At 41.4% G+C, this 19,536-nt stretch overlaps 1 protein-coding gene across 1 annotated transcript; it reads left to right on the top strand.

Moving 5' to 3' along the window:
- The first annotated feature begins 404 nt into the window (after nt 1-404).
- ergic1 (endoplasmic reticulum-golgi intermediate compartment 1) lies at nt 405-18,468 on the top strand. The gene is made up of 10 exons (XM_056283053.1): nt 405-517; nt 5,836-5,897; nt 9,090-9,162; nt 9,719-9,813; nt 13,009-13,133; nt 14,293-14,397; nt 14,616-14,676; nt 14,957-15,057; nt 15,848-15,970; nt 16,531-18,468. Exons 1-10 carry the CDS (start codon nt 498-500, stop codon nt 16,636-16,638), a joined length of 873 nt encoding a protein of 290 aa, XP_056139028.1. The 5' UTR covers nt 405-497; the 3' UTR covers nt 16,639-18,468.
- The last annotated feature ends 1,068 nt before the right edge of the window (nt 18,469-19,536 follow it).

Genomic DNA, 19,536 nt, shown 5'->3' with positions numbered 1-19,536 from the left:
AAAGCAGTGAATTTTTACCAAAGCATATTGTAAGTAGTAATATAAATAAAAGCATGGCATTGGTAAACTTACAAATATAAACAGAGGATATTAACCTTGGTGTATATGCTGAGTATTGCGTTGAGATAATCTCGTTTAGTTTTGTTCTGAGAATATATCCATCATCATATTAACATTATTTTAACGCTGACTGTTTTTCCAATATTCTAATAATAAAAACAAGGCGCAAAAGTCCAATCCAGCCCAACGAATCGTTCAAATAAATATAGAAAATACATAAAGTTATACATAAAAATCAACACTGCCGGAGGAAGTAGAAGCACACTAAACCGGAAGCAGCTCTCGACCAATCGAATTTTGCAAAGCGTCCTAAGCTGACGTCACCCCGGTACTGATGAACAACCGGTAGCGTTGAAGAGAGCCTCACGGTTGCCCATTTGACTCTGGATTCAGTCAATAATCATTTTATCAAAAGTGAAAAAACAAAACCCAACATCATGCCTTTCGATGTTAGGAGGTAAGTATGGGGCTCCAGTTTGTTTTGGTCGTAGTGACGTTGTGACACTCGTAGCACTTTGGTGTCTGTGTGCATGGATGAATCAACGTTCGAGAAACCCTTGTTATCTTACACGAGTGCTGTCAAACTTAAAATACAGTAAATGTTTAACAGTCATCACGAATTGATTTAGATGCTGATGTTTTGTTTTTTTTCTTCCCCCCTTCTTTTTCTCGTGGCTGTTGTAATCGTTTTAGGCAACTTCTCTGCTATTTCGCAAATGGAGGTTTCCCCACCAAGCCCAAATAATTGCCAAATTTGCAAATTATTCAGCTCGCTTCAAAGACGAAGCTTTCTGTAAACGTTGTTATGTCATTGCTTCGTGGTTTATTGGCAAATGGCAGTTTTAATCTAATTTTAGCCCCGTTTGTTAAAGCTCTACATCTCGACCCTGCCCCACTGAACAATGCCCCGAAGTGTCAAAATTGGCAATGCTTTTGTGTAGTCAATGAATAGTCAAATAAATGCACCTAGCAGATAGAAAGCCACTTGAGAGCTGCCTTGCTGCATGCTCAATAATCCAGGTAAGAGAATCGAAGAAGGTTGAATCAATTCATCTGAAACATTTATGGATAGATAAGTTTCATCACTCAACTAAGGGGACATCTTAGATGTCACTTAGTTGTGTGATGAAACGTATCTGTCAATAAACGTTGTATCCAGATGAACTGATTCCACCTTCTTTGACCACTTTAGAGCTGTACTTGTCTCGTGCGTGGACTTCACAGCACCAATAGAGATAAAAACTACATAGCTATCCCATTTGTGAGACTGCAAATAGTGCACACCCTAAGGAGAATAGATGATAAGGTATTGGCACAGTACACAGTAAACGTTTGCATAATGGTCCCTTCAAACTGTTGTGACAAGTAGCTGATGACTTCCTGCAGCATAGGCAGCCTGAGGTTTTTTGCCTCACTAGAATGTGTTTGTGGTATAGATTTATGGAACAAAGACACTGACTTAGCTTGGGCAAGGCTGCAGGTGAGACTGTGATCAGGGTGTGGTGGCACTTTGGTCAATAGTAGGCAAACAAATAAGAGACAGTTTACATTCTGTTACCATACCATACAGCACCACCATACATTAGCATTGTATGTATTTCCCTGTTGCATTGATAACTGTCGGCCAGTAAAATGATTCCTTGAACAGTGCTCGAAAGAAATGATTAGGGAAAATTTTAAATCAGTCATGGACATATTTGAAGGCATATTACAATCTATGTTTTTCAAAATAATATCAGCATATTAATTTCCTATTTAAGGTTATTTCAATATTTATTAATAGTATTTCTATAGTGAGAAGAGAGAGAGAGAGAAGAGAGAGAGTTAATAAGTTAATAGTTAACAAGTAATAGTTAATAAGTAACATTTTTTTACAATATCTTGTTTATTTTTTCTTGGCAAAATATTTTGTTTGAAAAGCTCACAGCCTCTCTTTCAGTGTTAGCTGTCCTGCTTTCCCCCCCCTTTTTAATCTCATTGGGTCCTCCTAACCAAAGATGGAATCATGTCTTAAATATAAATAAGTTTAAGTCTTTGTACAGTTGCACAATAATTGGTTTCATCCATCCATCCATTTTCCAAGCCGCTTATCCTAATTAGGTCACGGGATGCTGGAACCTATCCCAGCAGACATAGGGCAGAGGGTGGTAAAGTACAGGTCACCAGTCCATCTCAGGGCAGACACATTCACACCTAGGGACAATTTAGTAAGTCTGATTCACCTGACCTACATGTCTTTGGACTGTAGGAGGAAACCGGAGCACCCAGAAGAAATCCACGCATATTTGGTTTCAAGATTTTTCAAATCAGGGCAGACATGAAACAAAGTAGTTTTAGCAGACCTAGGTATTTACTGTTTTACTCTTGGTACATTGATTAGACATGATAGAATGTGTGTGTCTGTCAGATATATATATATTACCATTTGTTGTTCTTCTATAAAGCGGCTGTAATTATGGTAATAAGACTGCAGTTAGTCGCAGTAGACTACAACAGACTAACTTTTTTCATTCATGAATGGAACTGGAGCAGCAGTTTCATCTCTACGCAGATGAAAAGCAACTTCATTCAGAATAGTCAACATGATAGATAGTACGGGGATGCTAATGAATGAATGAATGAAGGCGCTGGTGGATTAGGCTATGTGCCCAATCGTAACGCTTGCATCAGATGATGACTTGTCTTGACATGTAGGTATCAAGCAGCCTATTCTAAAAATGCAAAGTTGTGAAATGTTATTAAGCATGATGGTGACAGTGTTTTGTGATGGCCCGTGATAATTTCCTAGTGTTAGTATATCGATTTCCAGTTAATAGCGATAGCTGATGGACGTCATTTAGTGTAATTGTGACGGTCAAAAAGTGTGTCCTCTTCAAATGTACTTCATGGAGATGAGTGGGGGGGGGTCACAGTTTTGATAATCCTTGACGTAATAACACGAACTTGAGGCCCAAGAGAAAATTGGGCCCTGTAGTAGACCTCTAATTGGCTTGATAGGTCTTGACATTTGTACAAATTTAGGCTACATATGTTAATAGCTTTTCAGATTTATAGTTCAGAGCGTTAATGCTCAGAACCAGTGCGTTCACACAACAAACTTGTCTTCTACAGCCTCTGATCCGTGAGAACTTCCTCTATTGAAAGTAAGCGAGGTTCAGTCAGTAATCACAACACTGAATCTACCACTCATTTACTATGACTCATTTGTACGATACACTCAGTTGACCAAGGTCACTCACTTTTAAAGCAGTTGTGTAATTTCCATCTCTTATGGTTACCGGAGAGATGCTGCCTGGAATACAGTGTCCCCAATTGCATGGAGCCCCATTTACAGAAAATCCCAAGACAACCCGTGTTTGATTATTTTCTCTGCACGTGTTTGTGTTTTTACAATCAACTTTTCAGCATCATTGCAAAGGAGAACATCTTCACACTCGGGTTCCTACTTGCCACCATGTCTTGGTGATTAACTGTTGGGGAGCCAGTTGTTTCTGTTTATATAGTGGCAAACCATTGCAAAGTGATCATCAGCATTGTAGTGAGTTGCATTCACCTTATGCTATCTCAACATCTGCAGTTTTAACAGTAAACCATGGAACGACTTAATCAACTTTTATCACAAATGAAGAATGGAAAAGATAAGTATTGATGGAGGCACATCAATAAAAAGCCAATATTTTAAAAAGAAACCCACAAAGATATCTCTTGTAATTTATGTATGGTTGATGGGGAGACTCACCAAAAAGACCAAATTGTCTTCAACAATTTTTTTTCAAGCTTATGACTTGAAATCTACCAAAAATCTACCTACCCATCTCCAGTCACATCTTTTCTGTTCCTGATTTGCCTTAAAAGTTTGAAATTAAATTGTTTACTTTCTTTTGATTGCTGAAAATGAAGTAGCGTATAGTGAACATAACTGATAACAATACTGTGTATTCACTTGCAATGGTCCACAGACCCAACTGGTTACTTGCTGATTCAGTCATGTTTCACATCTCCCTGCAAAAAGGCGTTATCCCATGTTTGTATTGTCAAACAACATCCTGTTCACTGTCCGGTGGCCTTTTGTAAGCAGTTTCACAGTTGCCGTACTCGGGTTACGCTAACCCCGGTAACGATAACCAAATAAAGTTGTTTACATGACTGTTTTTAAAGTCGGAGGGATGCATATATCAGTTTATGATTAGGTTATTCATTTACACTGAAATGTGACACAAACTGAGAAATATGTTTGATGATAGCTCTCCGACGCTAAGGGCACTTAATGCTGCTTTATGTGTCAACTTTTAAAAAAAAATTGTTCTTTAATATGTTCATCTCAAGGCTTGATCCACCTGCCATGATGTTTTAGGTCAGAGTTGCAGGGTGAAGAGGAGGTGAGGAAGTGGTCGGCCTCTTAACAATAGCTTAACAAGGAAGTGGATGGGCTCACTCATCCTAGTCTGTACGAAGCGGCCCTTCCCTGTTCCCCTTCCTACACCACAGGGGTCTGTTATGCCCTCAACATCCTGCCAGACCAGGCGTCAGCACACTGTGATCCTAACTCTAATGGAACAGCATGAGTAGAGAGATGAAAGTAGGGGGGCCTGGGGGGCTGTAGATGGGTGTGAGAAGAATGAGGAAGGTTTTCTTATGGATAAAACCAGTTGAGCAAAGGCTAAATTCACCTTTTTGGGGGGGGGGGGGTTGCGGTTCTTGTGCAGTCGGAGAAAGAGATGGTGAGAAAAGCGGTTAAGGCAAAACAACTGAACCAGCAATGTCCGGGGCCTTGACAGGAAGCCCTCCCTCCCACTTCCTCCTCCTCCCTGCATTGCGTCAGCTGTGATTATTTTGCTGGCAGCGCTCGCTGGAAGAAATGTGCACAGATGTGAATGTTTTGGAGGGATATGAGGAGAGAGGGGTGCAAGGAAAGATGAGAGGAGGAGTGGGTGGAGAGTTTTGGTTGAAAATGTTTCAATCCCCAAAAAGGACATGCGCAAGGCTGCTTAGAGCTAAATAGTTTTGCAGTTGAGTAGCATGGATAACTTGTTTTTTTTAAAACCTTAGCTCCCCAAATAGGCAATTGCTATGACGGAGGGATGCATGAAGCGGCCAGGAGCCTTCTCTATTTGTGAATCGCTGTTGAACGAGTGTTTACGTCGAATATGCCAAAAATATCCGACCTGATGTTTAGAAAGGAACATCAAAATAAAGGTGCGAGTCTAAATTATCCGTCTCGTACTGTCTAAGTCACACGCTGCTGCGTACTCCTGAAATACTGCATGGGTTGAAGTTTCACCACTTGTTGCCAGGAAAGCCAGACCGTAGGATATGAAGTTGTCACTCTATTTGCGGCCTTTATCTGTGCATCTTTTTTTTTTGCTGCTGTGTGTGTGTGTGTGTGTGTGTGTGTGTGTGTGTGTGTGTGTGTGTGTGTGTGTGTGTGTGCATCCATCCCTGTGTATAAGTTGAGGTTCACAGACCTTTGATGGGATCAAGTCAGAGTTCCAATACAAGAATCCCAAGACGTGTGTGTGTGTGAGAGAAAGAGAGAGAGAGAAAGAAAGAGAGAGAGAGAACGTGTGTGTGAGAGAGAAAGAGAGAGTGAGCGTGTGTTTGGGCCTGTATGTCATGGCTGTGATCCAGGACTAACATTCCACTGCTACTCTGTAATATTGCAGAGCCTTATGGGTACAAAATGTGCTCCCTTGTCAGCACGTAGTGTTTCTGTTTAATTTTTTTTTTCCTCTCACTGCATTTTCTCCTTTTCTCCCCCAACTCCATCTCTGACAGATTCGATATCTACAGGAAAGTGCCAAAAGATCTTACCCAGCCCACATATACAGGAGCTTTCAGTGAGTAGCCCTCAAGGAACACCGAGTCAAAAAGTATTTTACTGATTTTATTTTTCTTTTCTATGTTTATGTTTCATTTAGGTAATATTAATTGTGTTTATGGTAAGCTAAAGTTGAGCAGAAGGAGAAAAAAACAAACCACAAAAAATTACCTCGGATCATATATTTCTATCCAAGCCATATAGTTTGAAACAAAGCTGAATTACCGCCTTTTTAAACTTGCCAACGTGTCAAAGTGTTGCTACACTGGCTTCTGCAAATTGAGCTGTTTCCTATGTCTGTTACATGTGCAACATGCTAACAGCTAACATGTTTGTTATTGATAACTGCAGTGAATAGGAAAGTACCCAGATAACCTGTTTTTCTGTCAAAATAAGTAGGCAGAGGTAGACGACGGAGAGGGGGCATCCGGGTAGTGTAGCGGTCTAATCCGTTGCCTACCAACATGAGGATCGCTGGTTCGAATCCCCATGTTACCTCTGGCTTGGTCGGGCATCCCTACAGACACAATTGGCCGTGTCTGCTGGTGGGAAGCCGATGTGGGTATGTGTCCTGGTTGCTGCACTAGCACCTCCTCTGGTCGGTCGGTTGGGGCGGCTGTTCGGGGGGGAGGGGTAACTGGGGGAATAGCGTGATCCTCCCACGCACTACATCCCCCTGGAGAAACCCCTCACTGTCAGGTGAAAAGAAGCGGCTGGCGACTCCACATGTATCAAATGAGGCATGTGGTAGTCTGCAGCCCTCCCCAGATTGGAAGAGGGGGTGGAGCAGCGACCGGGACGGCTCGGAAGAGTGGGGTAATTGGCCGGATACAATTGGGGAGAAAAAAAGGGGTGGGGTGGGGGGGGGGTGGAGAGGAACCGTTTAACAGGGGGAGGAACTACTCGCTGTAATTTAAGTACTTACCTGTCATAGTTTAAGCGGTGTACTCTAAGCTCTAAGGGTATGAACATTTTTTCAGTACCTGTTCAGGCACCAGTACTATGGCAGGAATGTTAACGATCATCCTCTGTCATCGCCACAGGCACCCAAACCATTCCTGCCTTTCCTGTTAGATCATGTGTTTTCCTGTTTGCTGTCAATAAGTCATTGTATAACTGAGGTTGACATTGATTATTCACCGCTCGGGAGGGCACAGAATGTTTGATGATCAAGTTTCCTCTTCTGAGTGAGTTACTAGTATTGATTATTCATCAACCCAACCCAGATGACTGTGCGGCGTTGGACAAAAGATTGAATCCCACTCACAAAAACTGTTGTTAATGTTACAACGGCTTGAGATCTGTGTCATGGACTTTTTTCTTACTTCAAACGTTGTCCAAGTCCAAATTGATTACAAATGCCTGCCCTAGTTTGAAAGGAAGATATTGAGTTTGTGAATGAATGTGCCCCATTACAGGAGTTATTCCTGTGAACAGTTAACACCCTTCCTGTCTACATCCACTCCAGGCCTCTATCCAGAAGCGAGGGCATTGGGTTGATTTATGTATTAGGTCAAAGTTAATATTTTTCCCCCACAACAGGGAACACTCACATAATGAGATGACCTCAAGCATTTTCACAAAAGACCAAAGGTTTTACCCCTTGCCTTTTGTTATTTTTGAGGCCCGCATTCCACGAGTACTTTTTTCCGGTATTAACTTTGGACAATACTGCTGTTTTTGGCTCGTGGTTCCCTTGTATCATACTTTTCTTAATAGGATTTAACCCATTAAATCATTGTTTGGCAGGGTTTTTCATCACTGTAATTATTTGCAATCCTTTCTGTTCTCCTTAAATTCTCCTACATGCTTGTATCCAAAAGAGACTGCCTTAGTCGGTAAGATCAGCACATTTTATTGGGAAAAAAAACAAACCAAAACCCGTATTTGTATTGGTGAGGTTACTTGTTTACTGAGAATACATGATACACTGTGACACTTAATCCTGGCATTGAGTAAGATGATTCAACATTTTCAGGAGAGCCTCCTCGTCAGATAAAGGCTTGCAGCACATAAAGGCATTTGTTTGTTTTATCCCCAACTACTTCAATACAACAGAGTCGAGTGTGATTTTCATCTGCTGTAAATACAGCAATGTGAACAGCGGGAAAGATGAGTTAGGTCTTAAGTTTAGTGAAACCACCCATGTTGGATGTTTACTGATGATTTGCCTATTCAGTTTTTCCATTGTGGAGCTTCTCTAGTTGAGTTCAGTAACCCATTAGTCCACAGTTACCCCTTTCCAGTAACGTGCCCTTTGAGGCCTGGGAAGAATTACGTGTCCTTTGATGAACCTGAAATGGCGGCCTATGTGTCATAGCGACACTCCCCATTGTTGTGTCTTAGTTAAACATTACCTTGTGTAAGCCCTAACCGAGCCACGGGTCGTTCCGCGACGCCCTTCCAACCACAGTGATCATGTGACCAGTGTGATCCTAGGAGACGGTCGCCACACAAACAAGCCTCACCTGCTGAGAGAGAGTTTTCTGACTCAGGCGGCCACTCATAATGGCGATAGACTACACTTGTGCAGACTTGGATCAGTTACTTCCCCTATTTATATTGGTGAACACGTGACAATTTTTGACTTGGTCCTTCGGGTGATTATTTTGAGACATTGGAAACAAGAATAAGGGAAAGGGACATCCTTACTATTTCTCCGTTTAGGTGCTTTCCTTCCCTCGGCTAAAATTCAACCACACTTCATGTTATTTGAGGTTCAGCATCCTGACACTAGACTTGAGAAGTCCGCTGCAGAGGCGCTCCTCCAAAGGAGCCATTTTTGGTCTCGGTGATTGTCAGAATGTGAGTGGTCTAAAAGGAAACCCAAAATGACTTGTTTGTAGAACGTATTTAGCATGAGCTCACCCTTTCTAAAAGAGATATGTTGTAATGGCTGCCTGCTGCGTTCCTATTAAAGATTAATCACAGAGGGGGCCTTTTAAAAAGTAGTTTAATTGGCAGACTTAACACCACTAGTTAAGCATAGCTCTTTACAGAACACTTTTATGACTTTGCTGTAATTTCATTGAAGTCAATAATTAGGTCAGGCTTTTGCAAATGGTAGAAAAGCACAGCTAACTTTGTCTGGACAATAACTTAATGCAACTATGCCTTAATACCCTTTTGTAAAACAAGATTGACCCGTTTTGGTTTTAAAAGGGCATACTTTTTCACTCTGATAAAATTTTTTTATTTCTCTCGTCCACAGTATCCATCCTTTGCTGTGTCTTCATGTTCTTCCTGTTCCTGTCTGAACTGACAGGGTTCATAGCCACTGAAATGTAGGTACCACTATACTAAACCTGTAAATTACCACTCATCTCTTAATATCCTGCCACTGAAACACAGTCAACAACAAATAAGAGAACTTTTGTCGCCACAAGTCTGTGTCCGGCCTGAAATACGCAAGACTGGGACTCAATCATGAATGTCATTGCCCTTATTATGATGCACTCTATTGGTCTAGTGTCGTAACCAATGAATGGAGTCAATTTTCTGTTAGGAAATTGGCTGTGTGTATGCGTCAGCCTCTCGGCGCTGTGTGAGAGGGGATGACTTAAGAAGGGAGTGACAGGAAGGAAATGACGTTGACAACAATGCACCGATACTTTTTTTTTTTCCTGAAATGTGTGCAAGATGAATCCCAAACTGATTTGGTGCTGAGTAAAAGGGAAAAAAGAACACGTTAAAGGACAATTTCCATTAAAACCCTTATTGTAAATTGTTCGTAGGAAAAATGTTCGCATTTTTGTCGTTGTGTGTCAATGTGTCTTCTCCTTTTGTTAAATTGTTATTCGTTTCATTTAACTATTGTCTTTGTTCATCCTCTGTTGACAGTGTAAATGAACTATATGTGGATGATCCTGATAAAGACAGTGGTGGGAAGATAGATGTGAGTTTAAACATCAGTTTGCCAAACTTACACTGTGATTGTGAGTATATATATATACATACATATATTAAATATACTTTTACACTCTTAACTGTATTACACTCCATGTCTAAATGTACCATGTTTGGTTTTTTTCAACACTTTTTATCCTCTGTATTTCCTACAAGCTACTGCAGTGTTTCTTCTGCTGCTTTTTATCCTCTTTCGTTACCCTGCGCTATCTTTCAGTATGACATGTTAATGAGGACAAATGACACTCTCCTTATAGAACAATCGTGTCAAACCGCACAAATGGTTTGTTTACCTGGCTGTGATGTGAACAATGATTTTTCCAGTCTTAGATAACACTAGGCCTGTACTAGAGTGTTTTTTTTCCTCGTCCCACTTATCTGATTGATCTAGAACTGTGATACAATCATGATCTGTGTCTGACACACTGTTGCCTCTGTTGGCTCCTCTACTGTACTGTGATGTCAGAGGTGGGCAGGCCCAGCAAGCCATGCCAGGATAGAGAAGCGGTCACTGGTTATTTACTCCTTATGACTCCCCTAAGAAACTATGCCTAATGACAAATTACACAGACAACTGTAACACACACACACACACACACACACACACACGCTGCACTCCTAAACATCTGAGCCCACATGCCTGAGGCTTGAGCAGCATAAAACACAAAAATCAGTCAAGCAATCTCCAAAAATGGCATAGCTAATAAATGTTAGGGAAAAATTGGGTCCAGATTTGTGTGTGTGAGTGAGCGAGATCCTTTGGCATCCAGACACACAGCTGTGGAGCATGTGTTTTTTTAAAGAAAAAAAGAAAAAGAAAAAATACCTCACTTGTGGGAGCAAAGATTGCCCATATTATGGCTGTATCCCATTAAACTCTATAAAATGTCTTGATAATTGTTAGCATAGTAGTTTTGCACACTTTAGACCCTAAACAGAAATGTATAGTAGATATAAATGTCTACTCACTACATTTGTCCAATCATCCCAAAACGTCTTTATGAATTTGAAAACAGATTTCTGCTCCAACACCAACACCGCTAAGCTTTCCCAAAGTTCATTTTGTACATTTTACTGCCTGCCAAACATCTATCATGAACAAAATTTACTTGCAAAGTAAGTCAGAGTATCATTTCGTTATGGAAAGGTGTCATTTCCGTCTCACTTTACCGTTTTTCCTTTAAGTTGTTCCAGAGTTGGACTACCTCCCTCTAATGACCTTTATGGATTGCCAACACTTGCACTTGATATGTGGCTTCATGGAAAAGCAGAAACGTGTCCAATAACCTAATAACCAGATCCTTTTATCATGGGCCGGCTGTGAATGTCGAATGTCTTAAAATGGAGAAACAGCCAGCACATTGGTAGACTGGCTTATGTCAGTGTGCTGTATTTTGAGAGTGTCGTTGGGGTGGATGGGGTTGAACTCGCTTCAAATGTCAGAGGGCAGACAGACAGCATGTGGCGAGTTCAACACACATCCAGCAGATACCCCTCTCCACTTGCCCGAGCCCGCGCAAAGGGCGGCGCTCTGAAAATAGGCCACTGCCAACATGCCAACAGAAAGCAGTCCCCCTTCAACCGGTTGGAGGGCAGGAGCTGGGGTGGGGGGGCAGAAGAGAGAATGACGGAGAGAGAGCAGGCTCAAGTATAGATGGAAAAAATAGAGCAAGCATGGCTGAGTGATGCGGTCAAGTTAGGTAGGAGGTTAGATAGTCTGTTTGGACAGGTCAGCATCTCTTTTGTCAGCTTTGCGCTATCTCTGAATCAAACTTAATTTGTTTAAAATGCAACGCACTGTACATTCAGTGAAAGTGCACAGATGAAAAGAAAGTAATGTAAGCAGAATGGATGGATATATAGATAGACAGATGGATGATAACAAATTTAATATTGATCAAATGGAGTAGGTAAAATATAAAAGAATGACAAAATAGAAGGACCATAATCTAAATAATATTGCTGATATTGAAATAGACAAGAGGTCATAGTGGATAAACAGCAGATTAACAGCTAGCCTAACGATTAGAAGGGGTTGAGGGCATAGCATGGTAGTCTATTCCGTTGCCTACCAATATGGGGATCGCCGGCTTGAATCCCTGTGTTACCTTCGGCTTGGTTGGGCGTCCCTATAGATACAATTGTCCATGTCTGCGGGTGGGAAGCCGAATGTGGATGTGTCCTGGTCGCGGCACTAGCGCCTCCTCTGGTCGGTTGGAGCACCTGTTCGGGGAGTAGGGGGAACTGGGGGGAATAGCGTGATCCTCCCACGCGCTACGCCCCCCTGGCAAAACTCCTCACTGTCAGGTGAAAAGAAGCGGCTGGCGACTCCACATATATTGGAAGAGGCATGTGGTAGTCTGCAGCCTTCCCCAGATCGGCAGAGAGGGTGGAGCAGCGACCAGGACGGCTCGGAGGAGTTGGGTAATTGGACAGGTAAAATTGGGGAGAAAAAATCAACAAAAAAAGAAGTAGAAGGGGTTACCGTCTGTGAAAGCCCAATTAAAATATGTGTTTTGAGTAAAAGTTAGGAGTGAAGCGGCAGTTCTTGGTTCCAATGAGTCTTCGCTCATCATCTTGGAATAGTGAGACTGTTGTCTTTAGATCTGAGGGCCCTGCCAGGAACATGTTTGCATAGCATATATGTAGACCGCACCATGTCCATTAAAAGATTTCTAAATAAGTGTAAGGATCGTAAAATCTATCCTTGCACTTGGTTGCAGCCAGTGAAGAGATGTCAGAATAGGAGTGATGGGACATTTTTTTCTCTGTTGGTGTTGGTACACCAGCCACAGTGTTGTGAACCAGTTTTTACTGCTTTGTGGGTTTCATGGGTAATCCTGACAGCAATGCATTGCAATTGTGAAGACTACTATTAACAAAAAATGCATGCACCAGTTTCTCAGTATGATTTTTCATTCATAATGCTGTTTGAGTTCAATTGTTTTCATTTCACTTGCATTCTTTTGCTGGGTTTGGACATTTTTATTTGTTCAAACTGTGGGTAATACTCAACACTGATGTTTTAACTCTCTTCCTGGGATTATGAAGTGTTGTTTTGTTCATTTTTATGTGCCAAGTCTGGGTTCAACAGATGATGTGACTGCTTTGCTACATAATATTTTCTCCCTTTTGTTTATTTTGATTTTCCACCTCCACTCCATTTTCCCTTCTCTCCTCCCTTTCTTTCACCCCTCTTTGCCCACCTCTGCTTGTTTCCTCAGTGGTGGGTTTGGACATCCAGGATGAAATGGGTCGTCATGAGGTCGGCCACATAGACAACTCAATGAAGATTCCTCTCAACCAAGGCTATGGTTGCCGCTTTGAGGGGGAATTCACCATCAACAAAGTAAGGCCTGGCATCACTCCACAAAGCGCACAATTCTGGTCATTTTCTAAGTATTTTCTTTGTGTCTTTTAACTAGATTAGGATAGCTTGTCCGCCATAGGCAGTGTTGTAGTCGAGTCACTAAACCTCGAGTCTAAGTCGAGTCTCGAGTCCCCAGTGTTCAAGTCCGAGTCCCTAAAGGAGAGTCCGAGTCGAGTCTAAGTCAAGTCCCCATTACCTGAGTCCGAGTCTGAGTCATCAAGGTTGAGTGTGAGTCGAGTTTGAGTTAGGCATCTTAGCACTAAATGTTACTGAACATGAGGGTATGCACGTGAATCCGCATGTAGGTGGAACACACGTGCCTGCCCTTGCACGAAATTGAATGATGTTATGGTATTAATATAGCTATCAATATCTTATGCCAAATTATTAGGGCCTGTTACAAAACGACTAACAAAAAAAAAAAACGTCTTCATCAGTTAACAAGTTCGAGTCCTCATCTCCAACTTCCGAGTCCTAATGCAGTCAGTGCTTGAGTCCGAGTCATCAGTGCTCAAGTCAAATTCTAGTCACGAGTCCTAAAAATCAGGACTCGAGTCGGGCTCGAGTCCGAGTCCTGAACTCGAGTACTACAACACTGGCCGTAGGAAGCACTTGTACCATGTGGTCCCCAGTAATTGGGTTATAATGGGTCAAAATAAGATCTATGTGAAACATAACCTATTGAATTATATTGTGTTTATCTGTCTTGGACTTGAGTTTAAGGCCAAATAGGATTTATAGGGAGAGTGTATAGTCAAGACTCCATAAGTCCATTTTGTTCTAGTGACAACTTCTGCGTCACTCTTTCCAGTACGTATAAAATGATTAACCCAGAAGTAGTTACAGTCACTGCTCTTACTTGGTTAAATGAACAAGCTGAAGAAGTAGAGAGTTAAGCAACTGTGGAATAATGGGCAGTTTGTGGAACATTTAAGGTGGTCAGATGTTTATCCTTGTGGAAGAAAAGAACTTACTAATTTCCATAAGACTTTGTATGCTACCTGGGTCATTAACAAACTAAATGTGTTACATGACTCGTGCTGCTTTTGCCACTGACTGACCTGACTTGTGCGTGTGTGTATGTGTGCGTGCGTGTGTGTACGTGTTTCTGCGTGTGTGTGCGCATCCGTGCCCTCAGGTACCAGGAAATTTTCATGTGTCCACACACAGTGCAACAGCGCAGCCCCAGAGCCCTGACATGACCCACACCATCCACAAGCTTGCCTTTGGAGAAAAGCTTCAGGTCAGGACTCTATTCACTACCTGCCTATCTCGCCCTGAATCAGACACTGTTAAACATCCACAAGCACACACACACACACACACACACACACACACACACACACACACACACACACACACACACACACACACACACACACACACACACAGGTTGGTAGTAGGCAGATAAGATCCATCTCGTTTAAATTCTCCACTTCTTTCCCTGTTGTTTTCACGCAGGTACAGAAAGTCCAAGGTGCCTTCAATGCGTTAGGGGGCGCAGACAGGCTTGCGTCAAATCGTACGTATGCGTGCTCTATCTGTACATCTCCACGCATCATAATGAGCCTGCTGTGTTGAAATATGTCTCATGTGAGCAAGGCTGATCACTGATATAGAATGGTGTAGGCATGAGACAGCTAGTGGGTGGTTAATGCAGTCAGTTTGAATGGGGAACTAAGATAGCTGTGATTGAACGCAAAATTGAAAGGTTTTGGCCTTTTACGTCATTCAAGTCTTACCTTATTTAGAGAATTTAAGAGACAATACTCATCTCAATATACTTTTTTTTTCTCTTGCAGCTCTGGCCTCACATGACTATATATTGAAGATTGTCCCAACGGTTTATGAAGACCTTGCAGGCAAACAGAGATTCTCATACCAGTATACAGTAGCCAACAAGGTGCGGTGTCCCTATGGAGCTCTGTTCTGGACTCCGCTGTCATGTTTTCTCTTAGGTTACACCACCATGATGTTTTTGTTTAAGTCATGGAAGCAACAAGACCATCTCAACATATGGCCATCCTATGTGTTGCCATGTCTCCCTCTTAACTTGTTCACTCATCCGGATCTGAATGCTCAGCCCTGACTACTGGAAACACTGCAAGATGTCAACAAACCATAAACACACTTCCTAGAATTCCCTTGATGGACAGCTGGGTTTGAAATGTGTAATAATAATGCAAATTATGAGGGCCTGGGCAGAATCTTCCAAAATCTCTAATACAAATATTCTGCAATTTTCACATCACTACTTGGGCCACAAGCCCCCATAATTTTTGATAAGTAAAAATAGTTAAATGTGTAGCTGTAGAAGAATTAGACGGTGCAAAAATGTATTATGTAATTCAAGAAATTGTAAGTCTGTGACTAACATGGTATCATATTGTTACATATGTAGTAGCAGCTGTGAAGCCTTCTCTTGGTTAATTAGATACCGTATTGTAATTATGACTGATTTTAATGAAACATATGCGAGTTTGACGGAGGAACACATCTTTGGCATCTTATCAGTGTTGCTCTCTGATAAACACCAAAATAACCTTAATTATCATTTTAATGGTGATAGTAACTATTTCTGTAATCCACTTTATTAAACGAAGTAAGTTAAATGAACAACATAGTTAATAAAAATAGGAATTCCATTCTAAATGTATTTTTCTATCACATCCTTGTTTGTCTCGCCCCTATAGGAATATGTAGCCTATAGCCACACAGGAAGAATCATCCCGGCCATTTGGTTCAGGTACGACCTCAGTCCCATCACAGTCAAGTATACAGAGAGGAGACAGCCGTTCTATCGCTTCATTACAACCGTGAGTTACATATATATTCTAATTTCAGACACTCCTCTTTGTGTCCTGTTTAACCACTAATTTATGCGTGGCTTGTTCATAACTTTGCTAAGAGAACCGTGGCTGCCTAACTGATGAGTTACAACCTCATTTGTATTGCATGTGAATTTGTTTTGTGATGACTTAAGGTGTGGTAAGGAGATGACTGTACACAGCAACGTGATTATGAGTCAGGGTTCAAGCTTGTGAGTGGAAATGTGATGGATACATTGCTGGACTCCAGCTCATACTTGCGTGTCAGTGGTAATGTTGTGTAATCATTGCACACAAAAATTGTCAGAGGACGCAGCTACTTTAATACTCATATTTTAAGTCAAGTCCTATTTATCTGTGTAGCCCGAAACCAGTTTAGTCCCAGAGGGCTTTACAGTCACAGTTGCATTCTGTACAGTGGACAACACCTACTATACTAAGACCTTTGATCTAGATGAGGAAAACACTCCACAGAATAATATAGAGACGAGGGAGTGAAATGTAATTTCCTGTGGTGGGATTAACTTGAGGGACGTTTATCTCCCCAGATCTGTGCCATCATTGGAGGGACTTTCACAGTAGCAGGCATCATTGACTCTTGTATATTCACTGCCTCAGAAGCCTGGAAGAAGATCCAGATCGGAAAAATGTCCTGAGGACAGTTCATCGTGCCCCACATCTTATTTATAATTGTGAAGGTGCTAGCCTGCTAGCTGTATCTAATGCTATTGTAGGTCGAGCTGCCAGGCTACATATCGGCATCACATTGTCCCTAAACTTCCTCACCATTTGCCCAGATGACTCATTGGTGTTGACTATGACATGTCCGTTTCCTCTGTCTTCACTTTAAGAAAAGGAGGGTGGAAGCTCTTTTGTGTTTTGTTACTGATTAGATGCGGTCTAAGATACTACGTATGGCTCCCCAACACTGCAAAAGGGAATGGACAACTGAAGGAAATATTTGAATGTCTTTTGTTGTTTTTGTTTTTTTTCCAACCATATAAACTTGTGCTCTGGACTTAAATGAGCACTTAACTGCTAAATTGTCCCTGTTCCTCCCTCTTTTGGTGAAACAAAAATGTTTTACATTAATTTTTGTTTTTTTTGCATTCCATTAGTTTGACTTTAAGCATTCAATTCGTGTGCCTTTTTTTACGTTAAGATTTCTTCTATGTCTTAGACAAGCTCATAGCCTTTAGGTCACTCACTACCTGACGTTTTTACATCGAAGAAAGTTGAATCAGTTCATGTGGGCGCAATGTGTAGTGAGCGAGAAATGTTTCATCACTCGTCAGTCTAAACTGACCGGAGGTGGTCCCCACCCTTATAAACAACAGTTACATAACGACTGAAAACGATGATCGGTTGCATATGCAGACTACAGACTACCATGACCATTAACTACAGCTACAATGGCCATGTGTACTATTCACAGAGGATTGGGGAATAGTTGCAATCACAGCCCCTATCAAGGAGCACTGGTTTGAACCGGGAGCCAAAGAGGCCATCTATGTGAGGAAGGAGGAATGACCATCCCTGAACCGGGGTGGGGGGGTAAGAGTACATCTGTCACCATCTTACAATGCTGTGATTGCAACTATTCCACTATCTTCTGTGAATAGTACACAGAGCCATTGAAACTAGTTAATGGTCACGCCTATTTGCATATGAAACCGGTCATTGTTTTCATTCGTTATGCCACTGTATGGTTTATGAGGGTGGGGGTACCTGCAGTCACTTGAGACTCAAGAGGGCACTTAGATGAGAGGTGAAACATTTCTGTCGATAAACGCTGTGTCCAGACGAACTGATTCAACAACTTTCTGTGATTTTCTTACCTGGATTACTGAGCATGCATAAAGAACATTTTTACATTTTTACATGTACCTGTCATGAACTGGCTGTCACTGAAAACCAATGTTTTTTCCTTTTAAGATTTTTGATGCACGTCACTTAAAAAAAAAACACAAAAAACAAAAACAGATAATTGCTCACCTCCCAGTTTCATTATACCAAATGTTTCCGTTCCGTTATGTTACTGTTGAATCACAGATGCTGTCGTGTGAAGAAAGCGTACAACTTTCAGTTGGATACGTTATGTTTTACTCTGCATTTTGATTTGATCGCAAAAAGGGGTGAATGTGTAGTTTTGCCAAAATAGATGTTGGTTCAGTTGGTTTATACTTCATGTTAATTGTTGGTTAATTTGCTGTCATTTGCCACTTTTTAGGAATGGCCTATTCTATGTGTTTGTGATGACGTTTTAGTTTTGTAATGAGGAAATTTGTACCCTTTGGCATTTTCCCTTTTTTGTTAGTGTTGTCTTCATGTGTTGCAACCATAGCATTGCTAATCAAGCAGACAGATTCAAATTGATAAAACTGGTCTTTTCTATTCATTTATGGTAATATGTTTTCTGTTCTCTGTGTCAAATTACTTTATGATTTATGTCCTTCAAGTAAAGGTGCTGTTCAAATCACAGCCCGGTCGTGGTGCACAACTTCAAATTCCCCTTTTCTTTATACATTCATCTATTAATCCACAGTTATTTCCCTGCTCTGTGATGGAGTGGAACTATAGTAGTGTGTGTGTGTGTTTGTGTGTGTGTGTACTATATGTATATAATGTGTGTGTGTGTGTGTGTGTATGTGTGTGTGTATATATATATATATATATATATATATATATATATATATATATATACAGTGCATCTGGAAAGTATTCACACCTCTTCACTTTCCCCACATTTTGTTATGTTACAGCCTTATTCCAAAATGGATTAAATTCCTTTTTTTTCTCATCAATCTACACACAATTCCCCCATAATGACCAAGTGAAAAAGTTTTTGTAGAAATTTTTGCAAATTTATTAAAAATGAAATACTGAAATATTGCATGTACTTAAGTATTCACACCCTTTGCTATGACACTCAAAATTGAGCTCAGGTTCATCCTGTTTCCACTGATCATCCTCGAGATGTTCCTACATCTTGATTGGAGTCCACCTGTAGTAAATTCAATGGATTGGACACGATTTGGAAAGGCACACACCTGTCTATATAAGGTCCCACTGCTGACAGTGCATGTCAGAGCAGAAACCAAGCCATGAAGTCAAAGGAATTGTCTGTGGACCTCCGAGACAGGATTGTATCGAGGCACAGATCTGGGGAAGGGTACAAAAAAATTCTACAGCTTTGAAGGTCCCGAAGAGCACAGTGGTCTCCATCATTCGTAAATGGAAAAAGTTTGGATCCACCAGGACTCTTCCTAGAGCTGGCTGCTCAGCCAAACTGAGCAATCGGGGGAGAAGGGCCTTGGTCAGGGAGGTGACCAAGAACCCAATGGTCACTCTGACAGAGCTCCAGCATTTGTCTGTGGAGATGGGAGAACCTTCCAGAAGGACAACCACCTCTGCAGCACTCCACCAATCAGGCCTTTATGGTAGAGTGGCCAGACGGAAGCCTCTTCTCAGCAAAAGGCACATGACAGCCCGCTTGGAGTTTGCCAGAAAGCACCTAAAGGACTCTCAGACCATGAGAAACAAGATTCTCTGGT

The sequence above is a fragment of the Lampris incognitus genome, chromosome 1 (genome assembly GCF_029633865.1).
Source record: "Lampris incognitus isolate fLamInc1 chromosome 1, fLamInc1.hap2, whole genome shotgun sequence".
In the NCBI taxonomy this organism is placed as follows: domain Eukaryota; kingdom Metazoa; phylum Chordata; class Actinopteri; order Lampriformes; family Lampridae; genus Lampris; species Lampris incognitus.
Note: the sequence above shows the minus strand (reverse complement) of the source record. Positions and strands in the feature narration are given on the sequence as shown.